Below are 9,134 nucleotides of genomic sequence, written 5' to 3' on the forward strand. Positions count from 1 at the left end.
TCAGGTTTGCAATGCTTTACAGTGTTCTAGTGACCTGTTGGTGATCCTGGCGTAGATGGTGTCCCACCATTGCCAGGACTCTGGGTCTTCTTAATGTTTCCTTCGCATCGCTGCTAAATACCTCTTCCTTCCACAAGGTTAGTAAAAGGTGGTGGGGGAAATAATCTCAAGAAACGCACCAACGCTGGGCAGAAGTACCGTTGCGCAAGAAAAGAGGGTCACACCTTTGACTTCCACAGGAAAAATATAATTTTATTGAGCATTTGAAAATTACTATTTAACATTGACTCACAGATAAAAAATATTTACACTGCTCCAAAATATAAACACTCTCCCAGGAGAAAGTAGTCCGCTGTCAACAAAAATAGAGAAGCCTGTTGACTCAGAAGCTTGTACTACTCCCAAGTCACGGCATTTTTGACCAAAATCTGGGATCTTTCACATATATAAATATATATCTATATATCATTGCAGTTTTACATACAAAGGCAACCCCTTTATGAACTCTTCCCACTCTTCCAACCAGGAAGCTCAGTGCATTGTGGGAAGGGAAGAGCCGGCCCACAGCCCCACATTCTTTGGACATTATATCACAAAAGACAAGAAAGAAAAAAAGGTCATTATCTTCGTACTTCTGTTTTTCTTTCTCCTTTCGCAGTGCAGTAAACATCTCGCCACAAAGTGATATGTTTTTTTCCCCCCGAAACACGGGCGAGATCCGTGAACGGAAAAGGACCACCTGTGCTCAGTAAGTGTCATACCTCTGCCTTGTTTTAGATGTAGGTGGGAGCAGGACATTGTTTTCACAATGACGTAAAGCAGATGTACAACATTCCAAGGCCTTTAAACTTTATTCTGGAACCATCTACAGTTCAGATGTTTAAGATCCAGTTTGTCGAGTCTAGCTTTGCGCATTTTATTGATTGAAATGTGTGCACCTTTTATTCTTCACCAAAACCCCAGCATTAAAAAACATACTCCTCCTTGGAGTTATTTATTGTATGTGTGTTTTTATAATAGTTTCATGTTTATGGCGCAAGCATAAAGTTACCCTTTAGAAATGCAGCTGCATAGTGTTTTAGATACACAATTATGACAAGGGCGCATCAGCTAGGTAAGTCGTTCTTCTGAGCACAGAAGAACAAGTACACAATATCGGGAAGGCTGCCTACCAAGGGGACTATTCTTTTACAAATCATTATTTTCAGGTTTGCTAGGGCGATTGGATCAACTGTGAACCAGGATTACGTATCCCCGAAGTGGCTGCTAAATTAAAAAGGCAGAACTAATGCACCACCATCCCTAGTGATGGCGTATGCAGAGCGCGTGTATCTACAGCAACACTTGATACGAGCATAAAAGTTTTGGCCTGTCTGTTTTAGAAGTACTGTCGCGCTAAATCTTCTTTTCGGGACAACATAACTTATAGCACACCCAACCCCCAGGGCACAGGGACAATTTGGTCCAATGTCATTTTGTTTTTGTTCTGCAAACCTGTGTCTTTCCGATGGACTACAAGTACCACAATGCACTGGGGGAGCATTTGGGGGCAGGACGGGCAGGGGGAATGCTAACTGCTGGCAGATTCTTATATGCCCGGCACAGCGCAGGTGGTGTAAGTGCAATCACAAGTTCACAATGGAAACTTCCAGGCTATGCAAAAAGCGCTGTCTCGTACTGGCACCCCTTAGGGCACTGTGGGTCACAGTCCACATTGTCATACAGTAATGACACGACACTCTCAAGGAGTATTTGGTGCCAATTGTGGGTTGCACCCTAGTAGGTGCTATGATATATCCAGCGTTCCCTGTGATGAAGGTCATTCTGGAAAGGCCTAGAAGGTTTCTGTGAGTAGTGCAGAGGATGAACAGATGCATTCTAGATCTGCAGACTATGCAGCCTGCTGGGCGGCGTCCTGTGATTTTGGCTCTAGTGTTCTTTGGACGGCTCGCGCTACGAAAGTAAAGACCCTAAATGTATTGGCAAAGAGGTGACAAGACCAGACTCTGGGGCTGCGATCGGGCGGTGGGAGTGTCAGGTGGGGAACTTGTTAGATTCTATGTTCTGTTTCACCTGCCTTTACAAAAGTAAACGCTACGAGTTTCACTCTCCACTCCATTCAACAGCTACGTGCAGTGGGAAGCCATTGCGGGGCCTCACCGGACCACGATTAACAGTGACCACTACCATGCATGCCCTCCGTGGCATCAGCAGCAATGCTTGTGTCCTCACGCATGCGTACCCGTGGCATTCTCAAAACCAGTGCTAAGGTGCCGCAGGCACTTTACAAGCTTGTGTCTCAGACAGCATTTCTCGGACGGCCCTCCTCATCTCAGAACCTAAACTTCTCATCAGCCATGGTGCAAGGGTCCCATCAAGAACTCTCCTAGAACCATTACTTGGCACAAATATTGTGATCTATTTCACACCATCAGCCTAGGGGTGCAAAGGCGAGGCTTCGAAAGCACCCCTCCAGTGTCACCCCTGGACATGTCCTTCAACACTGTGCCATCTCATCTCAGGGGGCTGTTAGAGTCCCTGGGAGCACGGTCTCTTTTCATTCTTCCAGACACTATGAACTGTCACATTCTGAATATGAAGGTCGGACAGTGTCGGGCTGGGCGCTAGTCCTTCGTCTCCAGGTTCAGAGGTGGAAGCTGCTTCAGAGCTTGCATCAGAGCGGACGAGTCCAAGGGCGACAGGGCAGACCCTGGCGAAGGCAGTCTTTGGGGCATCAGCAAAGAAGAGGGGCCTTTATCTGAGCCCATCAACCCAGAGAGGGCTGCAGTGGAGGCCGAGAGCCCTGGGTATAACATGGGCATGGACCCAGGATACCAGCATTTCTCCAGCATTGGCAGGTAGGCTGCAGTAGAAGGAGGAAGCAGATAGAAGGGCAGGCAGAGTGGGTGCTGGTGGGGGTTTGGGCCCAGGAAGCCCTGAGATGCCATCAGGTCACTTGTGCTGAATGGGGATCCTGCATCTTCAGAGATGTCTTTTCTGGGCCGCTTGGCAGGAATGTCCTCAGATTCCTTCTTGATATGATTAACCCGTTCTTGCACATGGTATGTCAGGGGAGACTCCTTCTGATAGAATTGCTGAGAAGAAGTTGTCTCACTCTTCTCCAGCTCCCCGCCATACCCACTGTCTGTGTCTGTATCGCTGCCACTCTGCTCCCCGGTGGAGTGGGCATATGTCCTCTGGATGACCGGCACGCAGTTCTTGCCATGCCCCTCAGCAGCTTTAGCTAAGGAGCTAGGTTTCTCCTTCTGCTCGGTTCCACTCTTGACGCCCTTCGGTGCCTGCCAGGTTGCACCTCCATGTAGGACGTCTGCGGCCACCCGCTGGAGGTGGCCGACCAGCTGCGAGGACTCCAGATCGTTGCCCTCACTGTCCTGCTCCGCCAGGTACTGCAGCACCTCTTTCGCGCACACCTGGAAGCCTGAGCGGAAGACTTCCTGCGTGGAGTCTGGGATAGGTTGGGCCAAGTCACCTGAAAAAAAAATGAGTATGCGCATTAGTGGACGTTGTTGAAAATGGCGAGACACTTTTAAAATAGCTCATTGGGGCCTGGAGTTCTGGCAGAAGCCTGGAGCAGGCCATGTGCATGATTCATGCTCAGGTTCACCAAAAGGTCGACAGGTCTGCAGTAGCAGCATCTCAGGACTTCTGAGACAGTATATTTGATGGGAATCCTTCACAGCTCTCCCCCCCTCCACTAACATCTACATGGTGTTCCAGGGCCAAGCCCAGCACCGTCCCAGGGATGCAAGCCTCCCTCCTCTACTGTGCACCAAACCCAGGGTAGAAGGACACAGTGTGCTGGTGATGGTCCTCGGATTTGCCTCTACCACCCCCATTCTCAAAAGTGTGAGGACACAGAGTGGTAATGCTTATCCCTGACTGCCATGTCCCTGCCTCATCACCACCCCTTAGGCTCCCCTGGATGGAAGCCTATCTTCCTGCGGACACTCACCGGCTTGTGCCCCGTTGCTCTGTAAACTGATGATCTTTTGCTGCTGCTGCTCGATGAGATTGGTCAGAGCTTTCACGTGCTTCAGGGTCAGTTCCAAGACGACCGCCTTCTCCAGGTGACCCAGGGTCTGAAAAAAAAGATGGCGCTGATCACTAACCTCGTTCATGCAGCCCAGCATCGTGCGTCAAATCAAATACTAATGTGTGTAAAGCATAGCAAACAACAACCACTGCGGCCACCCCCTGTCCGCATCTGCAGCCCAGCTTAGGGAGAACCCTGAGGCTCCTTGGTCCTCGGAGCTCTATAATGGACAGCTTTGCACCAGGGACAGTGCGCATCCGCGCGTTCTTGTGGCTGCGTTGTCTGGCTGTCGAGAACCTAACTATACTGATTAGTCAGAGAAAGCCCAGACCATCCCTAAAAATACACTGTCTGGCATGCACCCGAGGCCGTGCTTTAAGCATGCCTAAGACCACAGTGGAGCTGGGTCTGGGTAACGGGGTCACATACAGGGTAGAAACAGTTCCTCTTGCGATAGATTACACCTTTTTGACTTCTGTTTTACAACGACGAAACTGTTTATGACAATAACGAAAATAAATGAGCAAACTAATTAGAAAGTGACAGGTTATTCCCCTTTGTTAAAAAATGGAATTCAGAAAAAAAACTAAAGTTTTACGTGTATGTACAAAAGTTTAAACACCTTGATATAAACCCAAATTAATTGAGCCAGGCCCCTGTCTGCCTCTCTCGAACACAAACTCGCGTTCGGAGCCGGAGGAGTTTCTAGAATTCACTATTTCCAAGAAAACACTTCACACGAAGTATCCATTAACTAGATGTGTTTTACTAAATGTTCTGTCAAGAGAAGCATTACTCCCAATCTCCTGTAAATGTTTGAAACCAATGAAATAATCCGCAAACCGATATATAATTTAGAATGAAAAATACATTCTGCGATAAATAAATTACGTATCCTAGGTATTGACCCTCCATCTGCTGGTCGCAGGTAAAATAACTCAAAAAGGTAAGTTCTCGAGACGCAGTCCATGCATCTCATTCTTGTGTTTCTACCTAAGGTACATTCTATAATCATAGCCTATGTCACCGTCGTAACTGTGTCTTTTTCTTGGACTGGTGAAAAAACTGCGAACCACGGGCCATATGTACGAACACGTTTTCCCATTGACAGAGAATGGGAAAAAAACCTTTGGTACATCTGGCCCCACTTCTTTCGTGACTTGGCCAAAGGAGGTGCAGTGGCTGTACTACTACAATGAGCCACCAGGGGGCGCTGCGCCCCAACGCGCATCTTTTTTCACGCAATGCTTACAAATGTTGGCCACTGTCTGTGAGCGCTTCCAATTTCCCACACAATCAAGAGGTGCTTAATCAGGTCTATAAAGTTAAAGTGCGGTTTTACGTAATTCCTAAAACTCGGGATTGTGTTTTTGTTCCTGCGCGCTCCCAGGCAAGGGTTGTAACTCACTAGTGGGAAAGGGACTTTCCCAGGATCACACAACGTGGACTCGTTAAAAGCCCCGGTTTCTAGCACTAGTTTTCAAGATTGAGTCAGCAATGTAACACAAGACCACGTCCATAAAACGCTGTTGCAGAGGCAGTGCGCAGAATAGATGCCCCGGAACATAACCTAGATGACGCGTGAATCTCCCACCCCCCGGGGTGTCCCTGGCGCGAGGCTCACCGTGAGCTTCAGGTGTTCGGGCAGGAGGTCCTTCAGCTGAGCGATGCACTCGTTGATCCGGTCCCGCCTCTTCTTTTCGATCAGGCGGTGCGGCAGCTTGTAGGTGTCCTGTGGGCGGAAGGAGAGAGCGCTTAGCAAGGCTGGCTGCAGGCAGCGCTACATTGGGTGACAGTTTGAGTCCTGCCAATCAGGACAAAATACACGCGTCTCATAGTCTGCCTCTTCCCATACACCAGTCACCCCGGCTTTAAGTACCCCAATACACCACCTCTTCCCATACACCAGTCACAACTGGTTTCAATGCCCCCAAAGTAATCTCCCTCTTTCCATACACTTGGACAACATCTAAGAATGTACCTTCTTCCGAGATACATTACATGTGTGCTTAAGTGGCAAAAACTACACCTGGGTCACTCACTCCGAGAAACCCTCGCCTTCCACCATACACCACTCATCCTTGGGTTGAACGCTCCCACAGTGTTCCGGCTATCAATAAACCACACCTGAGTTAACTGTTCCACTGATGTCTCATCCTCACACACACACACACACACTTCACGTGTGGGTTAGATCCGATGAGATTGCCCTTCCCGGTCCACCGCTACACTGAGCAATGCGCCAAGAAGCCACCGCTGCAGTACTGCACACCGTGTTAACGTGACCCAACACCAATCCCCTAGTCCCAAACCGGTGCCCTCCGAGATCCAGAAAGCGAGGTCCTGCTTCTGGAGCAATGTAATCCCTGCAGCTTGTGCTGTACGCGCGTGCTCATGTCAATAAACACAATTTATTGGCCCATGAAGTACCCTGCCCTGTGCTAAATTTTAAATCCATAAATAATACAGACAAGGCCAGGTTGATTCCCTGAGATCGGGCATCAGTCTAAGTGAGCGTTTGGTATCAAATCCCTGCACAGCATACCCAGCAAGAAGTCTGCACGTTTGTTCTTAAAAAAAAAAACCTCTGGCGCTTAGCGTCCGCTGCAAAGCGCTTCTTAATTGAAGGTTCCGAATAAATGGAGACGTGTGTTGAGAACTATTAACCGATTACACCCCATATGCCACCAACTGAGGTAATTAGCCAAAGAACTGCTAGAACTGGATAGCCATCTTTTATCAGGAGAAACGCCACTCAGAGGCGTGCCCTAGAGGCAATTTGCTGACTATGAGCAGGAGTTCTGGGTTTGAATGAGGTTTCCCAATATAGCCGAAATGTGTGATCCTGGGCAAATTAAGTTATCACCCCCACGTTGTCCAGACTTTCAGGGGACAGAGATATGTTTATTTTCCTACAGCAGTATTATCAGCCACTGGCATGGCAACACAGTACAGCATGAAACGCTACAAGCCAGAGTATACTTTTTATACGGCGCACTGCGAGCTGAACTGCCTCAAGGCGCTCGAGTTGTAGCACTAGCAAAATGTTATCTTGTTCTTACCTTGCTGTCCTCGCTCCTTTTCAGCCCTCTCCGGGGTTTATAAAGCTGATACATATGCGAAAAATCCATTCTGGAAAAAAAAATATTAAACACACATGAGATGGGCACTCGAAGTGCAATGGGGGGAAAAAAATAAGTATTCTGGAATTAACATAATTAAAAAAGTGGGATGGGAGGGTGTCGAAGAGCGGCTTGGAGGGGTTGCCACCAATAACACCTGTGGGATCTGCCGCAGTGGAAACCTACCCTGGCACCGGGCTACTCTTCTCCAGCGTCGGGTTTGACAGCTTGGCCAAGCAGGCAGGTGACTGCTGAGGTCCGGGCATCCTCTCCATGACACCCGAAACTTTCCGGTTGGACTGGGCGTCCAAGCTTCCTTCGGGGAGTTGGCACGGGTGCAGAGCGCCAGATGCCCACGACAATCGCTGAGGGTCAGAAAAAGAGTGTGGTAGAGATGCCCCAGAAGAAACCAAGACGGGGTTGGTGGTGCCCTGCTGGTGATGCGCCAACAGATTGGCACAGAAGTCCTGTACCGAGTCTCTGTGTCCTCTGCCGAGCCTGTGTGCCCACAGATCAGTGCCCAAGAAGGATGGCACAGAAGTCCAGTCCCTAGTCTCTGCGTCCGCTGCCGAGCCTGTGTGCCCACAGTTCAGTGCCCAAGCAGGATGGCACAGAAGTCCTGTCCCTGTGTCCGCTGCCGAGCCTTTGTGCCCACAGCTCAGTGTCCAAGAAGAATGGCACAGAAGTCCTGCACCGAGTCTCTGTTGTCGCTGCCGAGCCTGTGTGCCCACAGATCAGTGCCCACTTCCGCGCCTTGAGTGTCCACTGCGGGATGCCCGCTTCCGCGCTTGTGTGTGACTGACTGTGCCCACAGCTGTATGCACACTTCCGTGCCCGTGCCCAGCTGCCTTTCACTCTTCCCCTCGGCCTGTGAATGAGGAGCCTGGCAGCGGCTGAGCCCTGGTTAAAAGGCAGGGGGCGGCGGGGAGGAGTGTGCGCAGGGCGCGGGCTCTACGTGTCCTGCCCTGTGACTGCAGGCACGTCTGGAGCCCAGTGACCCCGCCGCCGCCTCGGTCACATGAGCCGCACGTGTTGGCCAATGCTGCAGAGCAGGGCGTGGGGGGAGATCCGCGTGTCTGGCTGCCAGCGGCCCGCCATTGGCTGGCCCGGCTGTCGGGCTCCGCCCCCGTCCCACACGCACTCACGCGCATCCACGGGAGGGAGGCTGATCACACAGAGTGCCATCCCCGGGGCAGGGATGGAGAGGCGCCCGCCACCTGCTGCCGCTTGGTGGCGCTGTGAGCGTGTGTTTGTTACCTGTGATCCTCATGCCAGGCGTCGTGGAATGGTGACAGGCTGAGCCGGGAAGCTTGAGAGGCCACCGTGCTACTTACGCGCACATTCTGTTATCCCGACACTCATTCTGTTTATCTTTGAAACAGTGATTATGGTACTGAATGCATCTTTTGCCCTTTGGTGTCCTTTTATTTACGTTTTGTCTTTTCTTCTCCTTCATTCTTTTCTGTTTTTTCTTATTCCTATTACATAGTTTATTCAAGATACCATGTTTTTCTATTTTTTGCACTGACAGTTACTGAATGTCTTTGTACTTTTCGAAAAATCTTAATAAAGAATTGTGAAACAAAAATACTTCTTACCAGCGAACTTGCAAAAAAGATTATCACCCAGTGAATGGCAATAGTGAGTTCAAGTTACGTCAACAGGTCTGCGTCAGACAATTCCATCAAAACAGCATGTGTAGACTGAGTTCTACGCAACCAGTATGTTGTGTGTGCGCACGTGCCACAGACTTCATATAACATTACACGACGGTCATATGCTTAGAGCGCATGCAGTGGGCAGTCATATACGGAGTATGCAAAACTCTGCAAGACACCTACAGGAACTTGTAAGGCAGATCCCAAGGGCTCCAAGAAGTAACAAGCATGGGAATGCCAATAGGTCTCGCCTATGCACGATGTGTTGGCATTATCAGTGTTTTTTAGATGATGCACAAC

At 49.6% G+C, this 9,134-nt stretch overlaps 1 protein-coding gene across 1 annotated transcript; it reads right to left on the bottom strand.

Moving 5' to 3' along the window:
* Window positions 1-231: 231 nt before the first annotated feature.
* BHLHE40 (basic helix-loop-helix family member e40) lies at window positions 232-8,195 on the bottom strand. The gene is made up of 5 exons (XM_069206347.1): window positions 7,363-8,195; window positions 7,117-7,186; window positions 5,679-5,786; window positions 3,974-4,100; window positions 232-3,490 (listed from the first exon to the last, which is right to left on the bottom strand). Exons 1-5 carry the CDS (start codon window positions 7,449-7,451, stop codon window positions 2,625-2,627), a joined length of 1,260 nt encoding a protein of 419 aa, XP_069062448.1. The 5' UTR covers window positions 7,452-8,195; the 3' UTR covers window positions 232-2,624.
* Between the last annotated feature and the right edge of the window lie 939 nt (window positions 8,196-9,134).

Source organism: Pleurodeles waltl, chromosome 9 (genome assembly GCF_031143425.1).
Source record: "Pleurodeles waltl isolate 20211129_DDA chromosome 9, aPleWal1.hap1.20221129, whole genome shotgun sequence".
NCBI lineage: Eukaryota > Metazoa > Chordata > Amphibia > Caudata > Salamandridae > Pleurodeles > Pleurodeles waltl.

Bases quoted from the DNA above. Each gene is read 5' to 3' on its own strand.
- BHLHE40 (XM_069206347.1), bottom strand. From the start codon at position 7,451: ATGGAGAGGATGCCCGGACCTCAGCAGTCACCTGCCTGCTTGGCCAAG. The intron at 5,787-7,116 runs GTAAGAACAAGA...TTCCGCCCACAG, and splicing joins AAAGGAGCGAGGACAGCAAG to GACACCTACAAGCTGCCGCA. The intron at 3,491-3,973 runs GTGAGTGTCCGC...TTTTTTTTTCAG, and splicing joins GAGCAACGGGGCACAAGCCG to GTGACTTGGCCCAACCTATC.